This window comes from Archocentrus centrarchus (genome assembly GCF_007364275.1).
Source record: "Archocentrus centrarchus isolate MPI-CPG fArcCen1 chromosome 18 unlocalized genomic scaffold, fArcCen1 scaffold_23_ctg1, whole genome shotgun sequence".
Classification (NCBI taxonomy): domain Eukaryota; kingdom Metazoa; phylum Chordata; class Actinopteri; order Cichliformes; family Cichlidae; genus Archocentrus; species Archocentrus centrarchus.
Window position 1 is genome coordinate 3,534,203 of NW_022060145.1, and position 22,306 is coordinate 3,556,508.

The 22,306-nt window shown below is 41.3% G+C and overlaps 1 protein-coding gene across 2 annotated transcripts; it reads right to left on the reverse strand.

Moving 5' to 3' along the window:
- Positions 1-10: 10 nt before the first annotated feature.
- Positions 11-21,808, reverse strand: tdrd7b (tudor domain containing 7 b). 2 transcript variants are annotated; one of them, XM_030722584.1, is made up of 20 exons: positions 21,690-21,808; positions 19,962-20,168; positions 19,713-19,857; positions 11,993-12,200; positions 9,128-9,201; positions 8,549-8,757; positions 8,039-8,392; positions 7,641-7,948; positions 7,374-7,566; positions 7,165-7,276; positions 6,407-6,609; positions 6,188-6,322; positions 4,510-4,593; positions 3,968-4,102; positions 3,692-3,802; positions 3,166-3,314; positions 2,788-3,038; positions 2,470-2,653; positions 2,124-2,284; positions 11-1,861 (listed from the first exon to the last, which is right to left on the reverse strand). In XM_030722584.1, exons 2-20 carry the CDS (start codon positions 20,166-20,168, stop codon positions 1,641-1,643), a joined length of 3,444 nt encoding a protein of 1,147 aa, XP_030578444.1. In that variant the 5' UTR covers positions 21,690-21,808; the 3' UTR covers positions 11-1,640. The 2 variants fall into 2 exon arrangements, with proteins under 2 accessions (XP_030578444.1, XP_030578443.1); XM_030722583.1 differs by lacking the exon at positions 21,690-21,808 and adding an exon at positions 21,027-21,394.
- Between the last annotated feature and the right edge of the window lie 498 nt (positions 21,809-22,306).

The window sequence follows — 22,306 nt, forward strand, 5'->3', positions numbered from 1 at the left end:
CAAAAACATCTTTTTTTATTGTCTCCAGGTCATTGTTAAACAAAATAGGAATGATACCGAGGCTATCATTATTATCCAGAGAATATAAGTTAAATATAAATAAAATAATGTCATCTGTCAGCGCTTAACAACAATGCAGCTTTGAGCTTTGTAAGGTTGGCTAGCTTTCGAATTAGAATTGCACATCCAAATCATGTCCATCAGAGAAAAAAAAAGTTTCACATTTCAGAATCAAATCTCACATCAGGCCAACATTTAGTAGTGATATTGAAATCAATCATAAGCTGAACTTATTCCCTATTTAAAATCTATAAATGTATCACTACATTATACTTAATCTGCTTATTATCATTATTATTATTACTATAACGTCAAACTCAACTGTGTATTCACACGGCTCAGGAAATCTGCAACATGCAGCACGAGTAATCTGCTGAAGTTAACGTCTCAACGTCAGGCAAGAAACGGAAAAATGAGCCAGAAATATTAAATCCCCGAAAAAGCACAGAGTGTTTCACGTGTGGGGAAGAGATGGATGAGGCAATGACATCACAGGAGTTATAATCAGGAGCTTATCATGCATTTTCTCTCATATGTTGGCTTTTGATCATCTAAAAATACACATTTATCTTGTTTACAGCTGGTCACAATGTAGCTTTGATGCATTATTCAGCCTTTATTTTTTTAATTAAATGGTAAATCCCAAACCTGCACTCACTTACTAAACATACACACTTTATAACCCATCTCCAAACCCCATTAAATTCTGTCTCATCTAACCAAATTCAGCAGACAAATGAAAACCATTTATCATTAATTCAATACTTCCCACTGAATACCAGTTACATATATTTTTGCACATAAATTAATTTCAAAATAAAATCTCCTGCTCTCTCTCCTTCCGTCTCCCATGGCTCACAGACTCATCCATTTCTCCTGCTTTCAGAGGAATGTTTGCTCCGACAATGAGAAATACCATCCCAAAAGCAGATTTAGTAAACAGGTGCATAAACTGTAGGTCTTCCTTGCTCAGTTCAGTTTTACACTCTTTGCATGATGCTCACATTGGCAGGGTTGAGGGGGTTCTGGCTTTCCCAGGATGGCACACTAAAACTGGATGCACATATGGTACTTTAGGATACTTTGGATTAAAGCCCATACCAAATGGTCTGAATGCATGCTGTACCGTTTCCACTGCTTTGTGAGACTATATAGATTTATTGAACTTTTTTTTTTTGGTTGTTGTTTTTTTTGTACTACAGAGCTGTTTGTATCAAGTATGGACTTAACTGTCATGAATGGGCATACTGTCCATTGGTCACACAGCAGTAGCTCAAATCACATCACAACATCCTTTCATGTACAGCCTTGAACACTAGCGGCTACAGTGCTTTCATGTCTTCATGTCTTCTTGATTCCTCTACATGCTGCCATACCTCTGTGTCCCTTCTTCTTCTACTTCTCAAATTTCTTTCATCCCTTTAGGAAACCCCTTCCTTCTTACTTTAATCCCACTAGATTGTAGGTAGATAGATAAAGACAGGTAAGCTTCTTCTATTTCTTTTTTAATCCACAACTCATTGTGCCTTCACTGATCAACAGGGTCTGACTACTAAGACTTCTCGGTGGTCTTCTATTGTCTACAGCTCGTTGGTCAGCTCATCCGCAAACTCAGCCATGATGTCATGCACCCAGATGTCTTTCTCTTCCTGTGACGTGTCCACTAGGAATACAGTCAGCTTCCTCTCCCATGGGTTGGTGGCTTCCTGAATAGCCTCCAGCTGGGCAACCATAGGCTTCTTCTCCACATGATGTCTGAAAACAATGGAGGCCTCCTCGGACCACTGCCTTTGCTTCACTCCTGTGGGTCAAAACAGACAAGAATCAGTCAGTTACCAGCTTCTTTACACACTGATGACAGTGAAAGTACAGCATACAAGAAATATCTGGTAATTAGGGGTACGTATGAGTTCATTTTGGCCACAGCTGATGGATTATAAATCAAACATAGGTTCATTTTAACTACAAAATATATATCTTATTAGTCCAAGTTTACATTAGATTCAGAACCAATGAAAAATAGCAGGTAAACTGAACAGTCAGGAGTGCCACGTGAAACTCACCAGCCAGCTGAGCAGTGATTCCCTGAAACGGCAGCTGTCTGAACTCTTTGATCAGAGGCCTGAGCTGTGTGCAGCTGACCAGCTCGTGTTTACCATAGTCCAACTCATAAACAGACACCAAGCCACTGTTCAGAACTCCCTTTACCAGCACACGATGCCAGCTGAGGAAGAGATGGGGAAAAAAGCACATGAACTTAGTCAGAGCAGAACTGCGTCCGCCTGACGTTTTCTTACTGAGCGGTTCATTCTTTTATCAGAGTCCAACAAAAAAAACCAAAAAAAAACGTATCCAGTCAATTCAAGATCTTAACAGCATATGTTGTTAGATTTGTAGTTGCAAACTCACCTGTTTTCCACTTTAGCAGCATAAACTTGATTCTTCTCTATGTTGAGTGGTTTCGCCTCTGTTTTATTGTAGTACAGTATCATCTCTCCCATCAGCACTACCAGCCTGTACATGTCTCCCCATGGCTGTAGCACAAAGTGGCCGGGATGACACGCCAATGATACGTATACATCCATGTTGTTTCCTGACAAAACAATGTTAAATCCTTTAATGTAGAAAAAAAAAAAGAACTTTGAGCATATATACTGTACAACATGCGATTAAAAAAACAACAGCAACAGCAGTGTTTTCTTTAGACAAGATCATTCTCCTCATTACCTATGGAGGGCAGCTCTAGTAGTGGTGGCAGCTGGGGAGAGGATGAGGGGGATGACAGCGCTTCTGGTGGGCTGGTGGTGGTGGCGGCAGTGTTTTCAACTCCTCCACCACCACTGCTGCTTTTGGGTCCTGATAGAGCCCTCCTGAAGTGAGGCTTGGCTGGGACATTAGCTGATGTTGGACAGCCATTGGTGGAGTCACCGGTACTGCAGGTCTTGGTGGATGAAGTGGGTGTGGGAATCCTGGCAGGGCTGGGAAATTTATAGAGATAGAAAAGCTTGGTTCTTAAATTCAGTTCAAATTAATTACAACTAAGAATGAACAGAAAATATAAGCATTAGAAAGCACAGAGTTAACAGGTGAAAACCCATCAAAAACCTGTGGCTGGTCAGAAAGACGTCTGGTTGCTGTTTGAACAGGTCCGACTGGGCCATCTGATGGTTGAGGCTGCGGGCTGGGTCGTGGAAATTCTTGTCGGTGAACAAGTGGACGTAAATGCAGCGCTTGCTTTCATCGACTTTGGCGACCTTTGAGGTGATGCCAAGGTGAGTGTGCAGGTAAACAAAGAAAAACACAGATGGGAAATAAAGAGATATGAAAAGAGAGGCCAAAACAATTACTAGTTGTAGTCATGGTAAGGAATTTATAGTCGAATATTATGTAAAAACTACTCCTCATTTTCTTGCCAGAGTCTGCATTTGCATTTTCACATTTGCATTTTTCACTGCTAAATTTATAACTTTATGCAAAAGCAAAAAAAAAAAAAAAAAAAATTGCAGGGTGCTTTAAAATGTCATGCATCCCTGGACTAATGAAGGCATAATGTGAGTATTTCATCATCATCATCTCCACCTTTTCAAATGAAAAGACCAAATAAGTTTAAATAGGGGATGAAGCCATTTACCTTCATGCTACAGTCACTGGTGTTCAGCACTTTCTCTCGAAGCCACTGCACAGCATCCGGAGTCCAGGATCCGACACTGACAGCCAGGTCTGCCAGACAGCACTTCACAGCCTGAACACAGGTTGCCGGAATCACACTTTCTTCCATGGCATGCACAATGTGCTCACATTTTTTACAGATACTGTCTAAATCCTAATTGTTTAACAGACATATATGACCTCATTTCTTATTTTGCTCGACTGGTTATCACTGTCCATCAAAAACATAGACCCTGACCTGTGGTGGGATAGCCACAAGGTCACGGAGGAATGGCGGGGGGATCTCTCTCAGCTCAAACACCTCGACAGAAGCCTGGACGCCCACATCAATGAACAGGATGTCCAAGACTCTGCTACCATGAAGGTTGGTGATCTGGAGATAGACACAGAGAGAAGGAAACCTCACATTTTTAAACTGCAGCAGCAGATAAACAGATAAAAATAGGGAAGGATAATAATATCCATTACATATATTATAGTGGGCATCTATCTGGTGTAAATGCACAAGACTATTACAGTCTTATATTTACAGCAGATATCGCTGTATAATCAAAATTGATGGGTTTGGTAGTGTTGCTGGTTATAAGATGAAAGAGAGAACTGGAGACTCTGGATGGTGATGGACTTGATCAGTTCTCTCTTTTTGATATAAGGTCAACAAAAGGAAGTAAATTGACCTCTGTTGTGCAACAGTGATTTAATTCCTTTTGTCAACATCAATCATTTGTGGATTTGTTTAATAATTCACAGTCTTTATTGCAGGAAGCAGTTCCATCTCACCTCTACACGGGACCATTTTCCTTTGTAACGAGCCAGACATCCTTTCCCACAAAAGGGCCTGGATACCAGGAACTCTGATGTTACCTGGATCAGAATATGTTTAATTAACATGTTTAATTAAAAAAAAGAAGAAGAAAATGAGCTGGTATGACAGTTACATTTGACTGCACTTCCTTTGGACTGGTTGGGTAACTGTGTATGTTTAGCTGTTGTTCTATGATTGTAATAGAGTGATATTGTAAATGCTCATAGCAACATTTCACCGGTCCGGCTGGTTTGCTGCAGGTCTACACTGCAATGACATCAAAGATTAGGACTTTGGCTCTACGGTTGTTGATGCTTAAGGAAATACAGATAATGTAAATTAGAAGCATAAACATTTTTTTGAATCCTGGAACTGTTACCGCAGGACTTGTATATAATTTTATTGATAATGTAAACAGTAACAACATTATCAGAGACAGTTTCATCATAACCTTTCCCCAGGTGTGAAGAAACTTCAGGTATGAAAAATGTACTTTTCCTGATGTTTGACCTAAAAACATCTGATGCAGCCTGGCTAGAAGTGTCCAGGCTTAACAAAAGAAACTGGGCAGACTCCACATTCACTCGAACGCTGACGTAAAGACGAAGCTACAGGCTTTAAAGGACAGCATAACTGGAACTAGAAAAAGCATCCGCTGCACCGTGCTGCTAACAGATTAAGTGGCTTGGCCATGTCTTAACTCCAGATTAGCAACCTAAATCTTAATCTTTCCACAACGCTGCCTGAGAGAAGCCTCATGGCATCATTACATTCACAAAAGTCTTTTTAAGATTAAATTGGTGAGTTGCCATGTAATTCACTGACATGGAGAAGAGAGAAAAGGTTGGACTAAATATTGTTTTATTCTTTTCCAGTTACACACAGATTTAGGTATGACCCCATGTGATCCTCTAATTTAATGACAATAAAGGCATATGTACATAAGCCTTAGGAAAGGACGATGATGTAAAGTTACACAAAGAGAAGCGTGAGAAGCTAGAAAACGTCAATCTGATCGCACAAACGAGCCTCAGTCTTACTCCAGTCCTCAAAGCCTCAAACTAGCACGAAGTTTTCTGAAGGTGATCTGCTCCAGTGCAGACAAGAAGCCTCAGAGATGGCCACGAAATGCATCTGCAGAAAACTGAAATTTTGTTTCACTTGGGCCTGTTATTGTTCAATGTGACCATACACTCTTAAAAAAAAGCTACTACACAGACACTTCAGATGAGATTGTTTTGTCAACTATTGTTTGCAATTTAATGTTCAAGTTTACCCATTTAACAGTTCAGTAACTGACTACAAAGAGACACACTGTGATGCAATCAGTAACTTAAGGACAGCTACAGTGTGTAAGGATGTGTGTAAGGACTTGAAATAAATGTAATCACTGTCTATTAGTAGCTTTTTCTACAACACACTGTCTGTTTTTCTGCATATGAAGTGCTCAACTGTAATCAGTCATACCTGCACATGAATTAAAAATAACAAGATATAGTCCTACTTAAAAAAAAAAAGAACTATAAATAGTAAATGCACTGCAATTAATATATCAAAGCTACAGGGTTATAACAAATCTGTATAGACTGCAGTCTTATTTATTGGTAAAAGTTTTACAGGTCACTGTAAAAGGCACATGAAGCAGGTGTTTACCTGTGAGTGGAAGTACGTCTCTATTTTCTCCAGTGTTTCGTTCATCTTGGCAAATCCTCTGGAAGGAAGCTGACAGTAGATAGTCCCATCTGAGCAGACACTGCTGACAGTCACATTCATATAAGCGCTGTTCACCTGAAGAGAGCCACAAATACAAGTTTGGTGTGTTGTATCATCATATGCCCACATGTATGCACGCACACACAAACTCTTCCGTACCTGTAATGGACTTGCAAGGGTCTTGTCTTGCAGAGCTTTCATGCAGGCTGCGTTGATGTTTATGTCATCATCCTGCGACGTGTCGTACAGGACAACAAGAGGGGTCTGCCCTCTCTCTAGGATCTCAGCCAAGAGAATCTTTCCACTGGCCATCATCTCAAACTTCTTCAGCACTGCCGGGTCCTGACAGAATGGTTCCAGGCCTAGGAATGCACAAAGAAACAAAACATATATCTCCCCAGGTGCTTGAAACCTTCGGATGACCTCCTTTCCATCGCAGGCACCAGGATCCAAACTGAGTGCAGGATGCATTTTACCTCCAAAAATGTCCCTGCTTGAGGTGGTACTTCCCAAGCACAAGAACTCTGAGAGTGGGTCTCGCAGCACTGAACATTTCTGATCAGTTGAGTATTCATTTGCTGCATTATCGATGACCTGACTGGAGCAGTTTATGTCATAGATTGTGCACAAAATGATGTGTTAAAACAGAAATTACTTTTCATACATCAGTGGACCAATTTACCTAATGCCCACAGGTTTTTACTATGGTGGAATGAACTTTATTTAAAGTCCTGGGAATAAAATATCTGTGTTTTGTGCAGAAACAGAGCTATTCAAACAAATCAGATCAGATCAAATTATCGGGGTTAAAGGAACAACAGGAAAGTGTAACATGAGTGGCAAAGAAGTTTCCTAAGTAATCTCAATTTTCTTCCAAATTGTTGGTCTTTTTAAGATTACTACTTTTTAGGACTCACCTGCCAGTTTACACTTGGTTGCCTGGAAAGGCAGTTTAAAAAACTTTTCATGCAGCTCAAACACTTTGTTTTTGCTGATCACCTCTGAGAAGCCATGATCCACATAATACACCTACAGAGCCAAAAAGAAAAGATCACAGGGAGAACATAATATTTATCTCCTCAAACTAATCATCCTGGCTAATTTCCTGTTTTTGACCTTGACTCACCTTGACCTTGTCAGTCATGACCTCACAGACTTGCGCTCTCAGAATCTCCTCCTCTTCCTCGGCCCTGACTGCAACAAGCTGGCCTGAGGATAGGGATGATACAGGCGTCGGGCTGTTTTGATCCATACCATAAAACACCCTCATTTCATCTTCCATGGACTCTTGAGCCTGGGAGTAACCTTCACCAATGTACCTGACAGTGGAGGACAGACAGTTTATTTATGACCTCTGACATCTTACCATGCGTTCACACAAGTTCTGTCTTACCTGAGTATAACCCCATTGGTGTTGGTGGCCTCCACCACCAGCACAGAGGGGTACTCCTCTTTGGGGATCTGCAGAGGAGGCACTGCCTGATTACTGAGCCTCCTCCCCAGCTCCTTCCTCACCCTCAGCTCCTCCTCACTGGTTGAGGAGTTCCTCCTGTTGCAGTTCTCATCCTCTCCTCCTCCACCTCCAGTACTGCTTCGCCTGTACAGGATGGCCCTCTTTGGGTTGTCAGGCATCGGGTAGTCAATGGTGCAGATGTCAGAGAGGAGATCAAGGTTCTCCAGGACATGTCCAGGCAGTTTGGTCTTAAAAATAAATAAAATATAAAATAAAATATAATAATATTATCAAGTTCACCTGGCATGTACATGATAGTGGGTCGAAGAATTACTGACTTTGTAGGTGTCCTGGAAGAGCTTGGGCAGCGCATGGGCCCACAGGCCACTGGAGTACTTCACTAACAGTTCCTCCAGCTTCTGCTTCAGGTCAGGGCTGAGGGTTGCAGGGGAGGCGGGAGGGCTAGGTGAAGAGGAGGACGAAGGTGGAGACTGCGAAGACCGAGAGCCAGAACGAGTCAGACGAGTGCTGGGGGATCTCTGTTGGGCAGGGGATTGGAAAGGTTTGTCTGTGGGCATGTTTGCGGTTCTGGTAGAGTTTGACTTTAGGATGGGTGAAGAGGAGGATGTGGTTGTTTGATCCTTTGCAGGGTAGAGAAGCCGCTCTGGGTTGCTGCTGCAGGTTTTCTCTACCTGGAAGAAAAAATGGAACAGCCCCATTACAAAACAATTTTGCATTGCACTATAGTAATGTTTTGGAATTTATTTAACTCTTTATTTTTGGAAAGGAAACCCTTCTTAAGGTACCAAAGCACGAGCAATAAATACAGTATCATAAGCAACACATACAATGCAAATGTGTGTCCAGGTCTCCAGGTCTTTAATGGCCTCTGTGGGCAGGTCCTGTTTGTACAGCTCTCTGTAGATCTGAGGCAGTTTCGACACCCAGAAGCCATTGCTGTACTTCGCCAAGATCTCTCTGATGCGACTTTGGACCAGCTGGGGGTTGTAATGCTTTCCTTTCCCAGAACCAAAGCTCTCATTTAGATTTGAAGGTGCTGGAAGATATTAGACATACAGAGAAGAAAAAAAAATTAGATTGAATGACATGACATTCCCTTTAACAGTGACATAGGATCAAAAGAAAAAAGGAAACAGGAGAATGACAATACGGTGCTATGATAAATTATTCTACAACTGCCTGCTGAGTTCTTCAATTTTTGTGTACATCTCACACTAAACTGTCCCAGACCTCCAAGCAAATTTTAACCCCAATCAAACCTGTGTAAACTCAAAATAAAAGCAAAAAGGATAGTAAAAAACAAAATTACTGATATAAGAAATTAACGGTTTTCTGCTGGTTTGGAGGACAGAAAGTTTACATAAAATGTATTTTTAGTGTGATAAAAAGTAGCCTGTCCTACTTACGACCAGTCTGCTGGGAGTTCCTGGAAAGGTGAGCGTGCACCTCCTTCTGAAACCGTGATGGTAGGGTCATCCTCCTGGACAACAAGAAGGATAATTACTTTATTTTATAGGTTGTAAAAGGCAAAGAAAAGGAAGATACCAGGCTGGGTACCTGTTTCTTCCTTCTTTGTTTAGAACCTCTAACTCTTGCGGCATCCTTTAAAAAACATTACATTTGACTTTAGTTGGCTCTGGAAGGGCTTAAATCTTATTTAAGGCAAAACACACTGAGAGTTTAAAAATGAGTCTGGTAACATCTCAAAGTCCAACCAAACAGCCAGCTAAAGCTCAAAAGTAAATTTTGTCCTGTCCTCAGAATGGTGAACAGTGATCTGCTGAGTACCTGCATCTCTACACTGTGTACAGTATCCATCTCATTTTGTATATTTTGCCTAAATCTTCACTAATCCCAACTTGTACATTTTTTTTTCCTGTCTTCTGTCAACATCTTCTCTGGTATCCCTAATCTTTACCCTGTCTACGCTCAAGTCAATGAGACAACTTTGTTTAAACATTTCTTCCTACAGGTCTGTCCTCATTTGTGTCTTCAGTCAAAACTCTTGCCTCACCCAGGTACATACTAATGGAATCACACAGTCAATAAAAACAGCAATAGCACTGTTTACTTCACAAACCTAAACAGCTGTGAGGAGGTTTGAATGTCTTATCTAGTCCACGTCCAAAAGACCAGGACAAAAAGAAAAAAAAAAGAAGAAGAATAGGATAAATCCACTGAAGTGGTCAGAGTTGAAAGTGCACGTTTACAGCAGCTGTTACACAACTAAAAGCAAAACCTCTAAGCAAAAACTCCTTGCTGACCCAGCTACACTGGATCCCCATTAAACTCTCGAACATTCAACCAACTCTCTCCCTCTGAGCTTCAGATCTGTGCACCCGGTGATCATTTTGAAAAAGGAGGAAAAAAAAAAAAAAAAAAAAAAAAATATATATATATATATATATATATATATATATATATATATATATATATATATATATATATATATATATATATATATATATATATATATATATATATATATATATCCAGTTAAGCTTTTGGCTGTAGTTAAAGTACTCCCCAGTGCCTCTGAGGCAAAAGACTGCAGTCTTATTTAAATTTTTCTCCCATAATTTCACATTTCTTTACAAAGGAATCTGTGACTTCAGTCATCCGGATAGCATCAATCGCTGCTGGACAACACTTCCAAGTGTTCCCCCAGTGATGGCTGCCTCAGAGCACTGGCAAGAGTGAAGAAGAGTTTTTCAGAGACAATTATGGAATCATTTGCTAATGTCATGAGCTTTTATTGCACTTACAGTAATCTAACAAACTCAATTAATGTTTTCATTACTTCACTGGTTTCTCATGAAATAACATATAAATGATATTAAATGTAATTCAGTGTTGGACTGTGCCTCCTGTTTCTTTACTCAATCTAGAGCTCGCACAGGCAGGCAGCCTATAGTGTTACTACATGTGCACGTGTGGGTGTGTGCGCACACACACACACACACACACCCACACCCACACACACACACACACACACACAAATAAATGATGATGACTCCGGCTTGCACCGTGGAACATCTAGAGGGATACAGAGAGATGTGCTGATTCACTCTGTGCCGGTTTAGAAGAGTTAATCTACCACAGAATAGAACAGGGATTAAAAAGGGCTCATGCTCCCCCTGCACTGGGCTTGTGTCCCCTGCCAATACATCAGGCATCCCACCCTGCTGCCCCATTGTGTGACAAAGAGCCAGCAGCACACTGAGCACCTTCAGTGACACAGATATAGAACTGATGTCAGTTGTTTTCACAGGTCAGATGAACAGAACAGTGGGTGAATGGGAGTGGGAGAAACTTTCATGGAGCTGAAGTAACCTTGATTCATTGCTTGAACACTGCAAAAAAAGATGGTATTTAGCACTATTACCTTCCTCAACAACAGAAAATCTGATATTTAGGAAAATTCTGAGCTGTAGCAAAATGACAGTAACAGTACTTATAGAACAAGTGCTGATTTTAGATAAAAGTATGAAAAACAAGCAAAAAGAAAGAAAAGGAAAGAGATAGAAAGACTGACAGAGAGTGTGAAAAGAGGCAGAATACAGAGAGAGAGAGAGAGAGACAGAATAATGTAGAGAGCACATCATCAGACTAGTGCTGAATAAGCAGCAGCAGCAGCAGCAACGGCTCACACCCAGAAACCATACAGAGTTCAATCAGCTCAGCTCACACAGGTGGAGGCGAGAAAGAGAGGACAGGAGGAAGTAACGGGGTCATTCACAATGATTTTTATGTTGCCCATAGTTTTATAAAAGTGAATAAGGATATTTATTTTACCACTACAAAAACCTTTATATCTCTCTTACACGACTGAAATATTTTTGAAACAACTTTTCTGGCATAAGATCTGGATCTGGATCTGGATTTCCTGAGCACAGCTGCCAGCTGCACATTCCTCTACTTGGGTTTCCAAAGCAGTGTGAAAGCCTGCTTGTTGACTTCCACGTATACAGTACCAATCAAAGGTTTGGACACACTGTCCTACTGACCAAATACATAGAGGTGAGTTTAAGTAGTAGGATGTGAGCCCAATCAGGTCTTTTCTTAGCAAAAGCCTGAAGAATTTTTCATTCTTTTTTTTTGCAGTCGCAAAGACTGGATTTTGTTATTGAGGAAATTTCACATCATATAATTGAATAAAGAAACTTAACCGATAATCTGACCTTAAAAGTCACACTGATGCACCACTCCTCTCAACTTTCCCTCTGTATCTATCTACTTACTCTCATCCGATTACAAATTCCTTTACTCACTTGTCTGGAGGTGGGTTTCCTTTCCTGCTGGATGTGTTCTGATTGGACATCTTGTTCGGATGCCCCCCAGCCTTGCCCTCTGACGGGCCATCCCTTATGTCTCTTGCCTGTCTGAAGTCTCCATGCCCAGCCCCCCGGCCTGCACCTCCTCCTCTACCCCCACCTCGGCCACGGTGGTTTGGTTGCCTCAGAGAGGTTTGAGGTTTGGCTGTGGAGACAGAGAGGCAGAAAGCATGCAAGAAATAAAAAAATTAAGTTATGGACTTAAAGTGAATACAAGTGCAAGAACAGAAACACATACAGACACACACAAGCTTATTCAGCTAAACCTGATTCTAGGACAGGACAGTGTATCTCTCTGGAGGGCACACAGTAACAGATCATTCAATATCGGCAGGCAAGATCGACACAACACTGTAAATGAAAAACAGTATCATTTTAAGAAGCTGATGAATTTATCACACAGCCTTAAGCCTTGATTATACTCTGCTGCAGACACGGACAGATGGAGACCCGACAGCCAAGCCATTCTTATCATAGTCTGCCTGAAGTCCACTTGAAGCCCGCAGCCTGGGGTGAATGTTAAGTTGATGTATTCTAATATAAACTCTCCAAGGACACAGGAAGTATAATCAAGGCTTTATGCTTCCTTGTTTAAATTCCCATATGGCTTGTGTAATAAATAGGTGGGCAAGATGAAGGAAATACACCTATTAGCTACCTTGTTTAGATTAAGATGGAAAGGTAGACAACACATGCCACTGCTATGTGGGTTGTTGGTTAACTTCGGATTAGTAAAACTATAGCATTTAAACTATATTTAAAACAACATTTTTTTCATATCTAAGTCACCGTATAGAGAAAAAAAAGCAAAAAAGACCTAACATACTTCAGGGCTTCAGCTTCAGGGCTGCAGATTGATTGTACTTTTTAAAGCTCCTTCCACTTGCTTCCAGTTTTTATGCTCAGTTAAGATTATTCTACTAACAAAAAGCATCAGGATTACTCTAATGTGATTACAAATTCAACAGCTACAATCCATTATAATCACTGTTTATCCAGTACAAAGATGTAAAGTCAGAGTTACATCATTCACATTTGTCCTGACATCACATTTCTCCACGATGACCTCACCAGTATATCTTCTTGTGCATAACCCTTAGTCATTTCCACTCCCACACTCTGTCTTTTTCATTTCATCCTCCCACTGACTCTTCTTTTATCGTCACTCTTCTCTCAAATGCTTTTTCTTCTCTGTGAGATCCAGAAATTTCTCCTGCTTTCTTATTCGCTCTGTTCTCCCTGAATCTCCATAATTTTAATAGTAGAAAACATAAATGGCACCTTCATCAGCAAGCCTTCAAAAGTCATCAACAGGCAATTTCAGTATCTAAATCTATTCTGTGGACATCCTATTAGCTACTGGCACTCAGTCAATTAATAAATCAGCCAGTTAATAAATCTCTGTATCGTACACACGCACGCACACAAGCACACACATTACAGAAACTCAGCAGGCACAGGCATAAATCCAACTGCACATATAGTCAAGGACAAACACTCACAAACATACACATAAACACTAAGAGCAGACGCTGCATCACCTCACCGGCATGGACACAAAGTCCCTGGTCTGTCTCTGCCTGAATATCAATAACCCAGGCAGTGAGGAGAGAATGAGAGGGTGCATGTGCGTGAGGGAGAGAGAGAGAGAGAGAGCTCGATTTGTGAATCAGCTTCTTCTCGCTTGCGGCTGAGTCTCAGCTGCTACAGACTGCATTAGCCTAAATTTTAAACATCCCACTTTCCCTCTCTCTCCTTGTCTGACTCCCTCCTTCCCTGTCTCCTTACCATTTCATCATCCCTCCTTCTTTCTTCCCCTCCAACCGCCTCACTGCCACTCTCTCTCTCCTCCACCCCTTTCTCTCCCTCTCTTTCTCCTCCCTGCACTACCGCCTCCCACTTCCTTCTCTGACTCTCACAATATCCTGCAGCATCACAGTCTAGCAGAGGTGTATGCACTGCAAATGCTTCTCTGTGTTTCACTGCATGGATGTGTATGTGCATGTAGAGCATGTATGTAAAATGATAAATAATAGTTCAGACATGTGAGTGGACACACAGTAAGAGTGTATATGGGCTGAAATCTTCATACACCAGATGCTCTTGTGCAGCCCTGAATACAGTGGAGCTGTTTGTTTGAGTGTGAGAGATATTCTTAGTGCCTAAAGGAGCAGGTCTGCACAAAGGGACGGTTAAAAGAGGGCAGCCATTCATCTACAAACTGTGAGGCTGCACCACATAAAACATTTGCATGTTGCATTTGTCACAGTACTGATACAGCTGCTGAACACTAGTTCAAAGTCAAAGTACAGCAGCACTGTAGCACTAGAGGAGTTTAGAAAATGTGAAAGTTTGGGTACAATAAAATTGCTTGGTCATTATCAATATGCAGACAGAGTTTTTATACAGCAGGTGGATGCACTAAGTGGCTCACTTGCTAAATCCAGTTTATCTCTGAAAAGTGTTTTTTGTCTGATTGTGAGGAAAGCTACAGCATTATGTCTTCTCATCTTGTGAGAATTTGAGAAACTTTTAAGGTGTTCAACAACACAATGCCCAGTTTTATGCTGATATTTGTTCAATTTTGGCTTTGTTTTGCCAATATATCAATATTTCCATGCTATACTTTTAATCCTGGCTCAGGGTCAGAAAATGAAAAGACATGAGAAAACAAATACTTATATACATAAAAACTATTAATAAAAGAAGATCATTTGGTGTGTGGTTAATTTTTGGGAGCAAGGGGTTCTTATTTTTTCTGCATTTCTGGACAGCTGTCAAAATGAAATAATTTGCAAAATGTGGATATCCAGACATAACAAAGGACTACCCACAATCCTACAGGAGTTGGACAGAAAAGTTTGTTTTTTTTTAACAACAGAGTGATGTGATCATAACCTAAACAATTCTAAGACAGTTTACTTTCAGTCACAGTGGAGTAAAAATAGGATGGCATCCTCCTTGGAACCAGGAAAAAAAAACAATGGTTGGCATTAAATCTTTTAGCCGTCTGGGACTGACTGCAGGTAGTTACAGCAACCAGCTGGTCACCCAGAGGTTGAGCATGAAGCGTCCTCATCTAATTTATAAATGCAGACAGACTGCCAATCTGCTGCAATCAGCTGGAGTCAGTCTGCACCGATGAGCGCAACTTGTCTACTCCATCAAATAGTGAAACACAAACCTGAGTTACTAAGGTTTGTGGCAGGCAATTTATTGTAAACTGCACTAAATGTAACACTGAAATGCTGTCTTATTGTCTGCCTGATATGTGTGTGATACTAACTTACTAACTTCTAGGACAGTCTGTTTATTTGGAGTAAGAGGGGGAGATGTTATCAGAGCAAGTGTGTAATTGGCACGACTGGATGGCTCAAAGCTGTGAGAGCAGTGACAAAACTTTGGCTCTGTCCTCTCGCTCGTCACTCAGTCATCACTCCGAGTTTTTTGAGCCAAGCCCCACATATTCCTGCTCTGTAATAACGCTGGTATTTCACTGAAACTGAGCAGAACTGAACTGAACTTCGTGCGTCAGAGGGAGGGAAGACGAGAATCCCGCTGTCTACAAGGATGCATCTTATTTAACTTTTTAAAGTGAGCAGAGCGGGCTTCAGTGCTTCAGGGTTTTAGTCACATTTCTACACAATGAAAACATCTCTCCCTGTCTTTTCTCAGTAGTGTGCACACACAGAACAACATGTTTCTTTCTTTTACTTCCCTCAACAGGCACTATTACGTAACGTGTCTGTCAAAGAGTAACTATTAATGAGACTGTGTTAGTGTGTTACATTAATGTCTGAATGTTACAGTATGTCTGGGTTAGTTAAATTAATATACTGCTGGGATATTGATCTGGTCAGTTAAGTAGCAGAGGGAGTTGTTAATCAGTTTCAGCTGCTTTGGTGTTGATGAAATTAACAACAGGTGCACTACAGGGGCGACAATGAGTCAATCCCCAGAACAGGAATGGTTTTACAGGTGGAGGCCACTGACATTTTTCCTTCCTACTCTAGGAGAGCTGGACAGGGCTGCGGAAAGTCCTTAACCTGTCAGCAGATGTGAAAGGATCTTGAGAACCGTGGAGAATGTTATGCTGCCTGTAACACTGGTTTGGTGGTGCGTCAGTGATCATCTGGGGAGGCATATCCATGGAGGGACACACAGACCTATACAGGACAGGCCACAGCACCCTGACTGCCATTAGCTATCGGGATGTTTCGACCCACAGTCACACTGCCTTTGGACCCGCTATCAGATCCTACGCTGATGCTGTGGGTCCTGGGTTCATCCTGATGTACAACAATGCCCAATGCGGGGAGAGTACGCAGGCAGTTCCAGGAGGATGAAGCAATTGATACCATTGACTGGCCCTCAAGCTTGCCTGACCTAAATTCAATAGAACACCTCTGGATTCGGTCCATCTGACGCCACCAGGTTGTGCCTCAGACTGTCCAGGAGCTCAGTTACGCCCTGGTCCTGATCTGGGAGGAGATCTCCCAGGACACCATCCATTATGGTTGTGTTCTGTAACTGCAATTTCCAATGTGTGAACTTGTTCACCCACATGGCAATAAAACTTCATTCATTCATTAGGAACATGCCCCGATGTTGTGAGGCACGCATACAAGCACGTGGGGGCCATACAAACTATTAAGTACCATTTTGAGATGCTGAAATGAAATTCTGGCAAAACGGACTAGCCTGCTGCATCATTTTTTCACTTTGAATTTCGGGGTGTCTTTGACTTCAGCCCTCTGTAGGATGATGATTTTCAATTCCATCAAGCGATGTGGCATCCTTTCATTCCTTCAGAGAGAGGAAAGTCTCACGCAAGAGCAGAGTGTGAGACTGGGGATGTTGCAGATATATACTGCTCAGAAAAATTAAAGGAACATTTTGAAAATGCATCAGATCTCATGATGGATATCTATACTGAGGAAAGCCAGTCCCTAGTCTCACACTCAAACAAGATTATAAATAGTTTAACGTGTCAGAATTAAAACGTCCGTCCACTTAGTGCCATCTGGTGAGCTTAATATCAATATTTAATATGAAATAATGTCAAAATCCAGGACAAAATGCTGCCAGTTTTTAATATTACACTCAGTAGATTCCTAAGGAAACAGTCTGCCTTGATGACAGATTTGTTTCTGTGTTCCTGCTGAGTGTTGTCAGCAGCGCGTGACTTTTTTTTTTAAACCCACATCTGCAAGTAACAGTATCTTCATTAATACATGGACAGCTCAGGATCTGCCAGTAAATAATGATTTGTGTTATTCTTCACATCCTACAAGTCTGCTCTCACACATACACCTAATGTAAGGTTTATCCCAGTTTATCCCCCACCTTTAGTTATGCTGGAATAGGCCTAGCCTGCTGGGGGCTTGCCTCTTTTCACTCTATGTGTTTATACTCTGTATCAGTATAAAAATCAGTAGTTATTATTGATCTCTCTTTCCCCTCAGCCCCAACTGATCACGGAAGATAGCTGCCCCTCCTTGATCCTGGTTTTGCTGGAAGTTTCCTCCTGTTAAAAGGGAGTTTTTCCTTCCCACTGTCGCCAAGTGTTTGCTCATAGAGGGTCATTCTGGTTGTTGGGGTTTTCTCCGTATTATTGAATGGTCTTTACCTTACAATATAAAGTGCCTCGAGGCGACTAATGTTGTGATTTGGCGCTATATAAATAAAACTGAACTGAATATAAATTTTTATCTGGCCCAGTCTGTGGCAGAGAGTTGCACCTGATATGTGGATTCTGTTCAATCCACTGGTGGCAAGACCGCCCCTGGCTCTGGTACAGCACTATAGTTCTGATGTAGATGGCAACAGATTTGAGATTTATCTTAGTTAATCACGGTATTATCACAAACAGATTGACGCCATTCAATTGAAAATGGAGAGCAGACTGACTCGGTCTTATTGCCGTTTTATTGCTGTCTTGATGCACCAATGCTGGTTTGAAGGCAGCAACTGACTGCGAGCGCTCTTTGAAGTGACATTTCATAGGTAATTTGGGTCGTGCTGCGGTCTCCAATCCCTGTTTTCCCTAGTGTGACTGAAGCCTATGCACCTACTGGATTTCATACCCCGACAAAATTGTTCCTGACTTATTAGCTCATTATTATTTAATTGCTTTTGAAAAGCTTCTTCCATATTCACAATTATAACTTGTTCAGGCAACAGCGTCCTCCATTTATACTGCAGTCTCGTTGCTATTTTGTCAAAAATGTTTTGTACAGTGCAAACAAGCAATCATTCATTTGTAACATAAATGTGTACTTGTACTGTATTTTAGTGTTAGGATACACACAATAGTCCAGCACACACAAGACACCAAAAATATCTTGCAAAGCATGATTCCATTTTAAATTAAGATAGGCATTAAGAAGGTGCAAATGGAAAGAACATATTTGCCTGGTTTTATAAAATGGTCATACATAAACAGAGATGTGTGCGAAAGCTAATAATAACAAATATATGCTTATGTGTCTTTATCAAAGAGTTGTAATAGTGGCAGAAAAAAATAAGTTAACCTTTGGATTTAATGATTGTTTGAACCTTCTTTATCAGCAGCAGAGCAATCGAAGTATTTGTGGAAGCTGGAGCTCAGACCTGCTCATCAAGAGGAATTTCGACTCACCCTTCCTAAAAGAAGTTTAGCCTTCGTGTTAGCATATCTGTTGTTACTTGTTCTCTGACATCATCGCACTGTGTATCTGGGGGCCCAAATCTAGGCAGAGTAACTGCAGCACTTAATCCTCTGCATTTATTAAATTATCACATTAACTGATCAACGCTTGAACTCTCTGAAATTACTTTGTAAACCTGTCCAGCATTAAAGACAAAATTAATATGTGGAATAATATCAGTGGTGGACAGTAACCAAGTACAAATACTTTGTTACTGTACTTAAGTAGATTTTTCAGGTATCTGTACTTTCTACTTCTTACATTTTCAAAACGAGCTCGTTACTTTAGGTTTAATGCGTCTGAGAAACGTTTGCATTTCCGGTCAGTGCGGGAGCCGGCTTTTGATTGCGAGCGTTTTTTTTCTTGGAAGTCGCAACAACAGGGCGGGAGGAAGGGAACAGACACCCCACACAGTAGAGGGAGAGGCTCCTGCAACGCTCGCTCGGAGACCGGAAAGAGCCAGAGGAAGTTGTGCTTTACATAGAGGCTGCACGCCAGAACGGTGAGGAAAATAAATGACAGAAAACGTAAAGGACAAAAAAAGTGTCTGCAGTTTGTCACAGTGTGTCTGCTAGCTAAAAGAACAGCTGCTGTATTTTAAGGGAGAGCAAAGAATGAGCGATAACTTCACTCAGATGGAGAAAGATGTAAGAAAGAGGTAGAAACGTCCTCCAAGGAGCTACTTTTACTTTCTTACTTTGAGTAGATTACAGAGCCTGTACTTTTTTACTTTTACTTGAGTACAGAAGTTGAACCAGTACTTCAACTTTTACCAGAGTAGTTTTTAAAAGAAGTACTTGTACTTCTACTTAAGTACAGAATGTCAGTACTTTGGCCACCACTGAGTAATATACATATTGCTATGTGTTACCAGTTAAATAGATCATTCTAACAGGTTCAGTTGCTTTTTCTTCTTTTTTACATGCCTCCATTCTCCTAAAACCCATATGGTTGTCCAAAAATTTTACCATTGAGCACAAGTGGGGCAGCTGGTTTGACCCTCATCTGGGTGTTGACTAGGTGAGGTCGGCCAGTCTTCTTGGAGCTGCGCTGACGAGCCACCACCTTGGCTAGATGAGCTGTCTCCTTGGCCCCTGAGGCAAAACAGACCATCTGGAAAGAGAGAATACAACAGGTAATGTAACCCTGGAAGGATAACGCACATCACACAATGTAAAAATCTACTGATGAGCTACTTTAAGAAAGAAAACACACACCTCTCCCAAGCGGTTGCGCTCCACACGGACTAGAGAGGGCATGCTGGCTAGAAGAGCGTCCAGGTTGCTGTGTCCCATCTGCTTATGAGGTATGTGCTCCCCAGTCAGCTCCTTATACTCTGACTGCAGGTGTGACAGTGACACTCCACCTTTGTTGGCCTGGAGAATGCCCCGCAGCATCTTTTTTGCAAGCTCCGCATCAGCCATCTGAAGAAAATAAACAGACAACAACAAAAAAAATGCAATTCTTTAAACAGCTTAATTTTGAAACCTTTTGCGGTAGGAGGTAATCTGACGACGATGCAAACCCATTTAGTTGTCTACACCGATTGCATTTACCCCACGGGTCAATGATGGACTGGTTAGGCAAGTTTTCGTTAACCCTTGATCAAATTTCAAGAGACAAACTGTATTCAAATGAGGCTAAACCCCGGTTGAGACTACAGCTGCAATGGTTTAGAATTCTGAATTGATAGTATCAGTATAATATGAAGCTTTTTAGACATACCAAACATCTATGAGCAAAACAAACACATGTATAAACAACCCTATTTTTCCACAAAGAAAAAAAAATGAGATGGCATCGATCGCAGCGTTAGGATCTCTTGTTTGTTGTTGTTTTTTTATTGTGTAGTGGCTTCTGCATTCCGTCTCCCTGCAGAAAAATGCTTTCGGTTTCCAAACCAAAGCGCCCTGCAGAGGAATCGAAAACTAAAAAGTCGATGCCTTATGAACTTTAGAAAAAAGTAAAATGACAACTTCTTTAGATTTTAACAAATATTTGGTATGAAATCTGGCTTCTGGTGGACGTGGAGACACACCCTAAGCAGAATTAGGGGTCTGCCCGGACACACTGAAGTGTAAATAACAAGTGGAAAGCCTAAACCCGCACATTAAAAATAATAACACTGATTAAAATGGAGAAATAAGCAACAACAGAGACACACATAGAAAAATTTTGCACTTTGGGAAACACAGCGATATTTAATCTCCTCCACGAAACTAGTCCCCGCAAAGTCCAATCCTTACAGTATTTCTAAATAGAATTATCCATTGTAGTAGTACCGTGATGAAGAAGCTGGAGGACCAGGCGCAGCGCGAACTTAAACTGTAAGTGTTTCTCATTAATGACAAGGCTTTAGCCCACTTGTTGATACGGCCACTTTGTGCAGCGCAAACAGCAGACGGGAGAGGGATGAATGACGTAACGTGTCACACTTCAGCTCCACACCCTCCATCGGGACCAAACTATTTGCGTTAAGTTCCCTTGCACTTTTTTTTCGTTTCATTAACAAAACTGTCCTTCAATGGCTGTGAAAAAATAAACTGACACCGACAGAACATACCGGACCCGGTATACGGTCCGCTTAAGCGACCACACTGTGCGCAATATCGAGTTAAATCCTTCAGCCACAACCGGGACAGCGGCTTATCAAGTTAGCTAAAAATCGATATCAAAATACCGGAACCACATAAATCATGCCTTCATAATAAAACAACTGCGCGTGGCCGCATAACTTTTCCAATACGAATTAGTCACACGGTCTTTAATTTTGAAAGTAGCTACCGGAAGTAAAATTTGCTACGCGGCTTGGAAACTTTCCAACCATCCTATCCGGGAGTATCCCCCCAAAAAGAAAAAGAAACCTGCCACCGGCAAAACTTCGCCTCGAGTTAAAACTTTTAGGCCTCGTGTAAGTTAATGTAAAAGCTACAAAAACATTCTACCTTGCTCTACACGGACGAGGTGTTGAAGTCGGGAGCTAGTCCGGTCGCTGTGAGCGCTGTCACCGCCACGGGGCTCCGTCCCCGGTGCGTCTGCCGGCCGGCAGGCTCAGCCTCTCCTCCGACACCTGATTGGTCGGCTGCGCAGAGGCTTCTGGATAATTACACGTCAATACGCATGTAGGGACCCCATCCATCCACAGCAACACATTTTCATTGCTTCAGAAGGAATGTGTGAAGGGCCTTCAGGTTACACTAACACACACTCAGATCTGACAAATGATAAAAAGCCATTCATAACAAACCAAGACAGTTATTCCCCTGGCCGATTACTTTTTTAAAAATGTTCACTTATTACTAATACAGCACAAGAAATTACATTCTAGTAAAATATGCACATCACAATTTATATTAGGATGAATTTGCATGGTTATTTTGCCCAACAGCAACCAATTATATTGTTTTTTTGTGAACAAAATTAATGTAATTCTGATTGTTTGTTTGCCTCCCCTGCAAACTGCAATCTCAATAAACCAAAAGCAACCCTGTTTTAAAAGTGTTTAAGTTGGATATTTCACAGCTAAACACACCTACAGAAGAAGAAAACATGGGTAAACTGC

Excerpts from the sequence above, each read along its gene's own strand:
- tdrd7b (XM_030722583.1), bottom strand. The coding sequence starts at position 21,086 with ATGAGAAACACTTACAGTTTAAGTTCGCGCTGCGCCTGGTCCTCCAGC. Across the intron at positions 20,169-21,026 it reads CCTCCAGCTTCTTCATCACG|ATGGCTGATGCGGAGCTTGC; the intron begins GTACTACTACAA and ends TATTTTCTTCAG. Across the intron at positions 8,393-8,548 it reads CCTGGACACACATTTGCATT|GTAGAGAAAACCTGCAGCAG; the intron begins GTATGTGTTGCT and ends TTTTTCTTCCAG.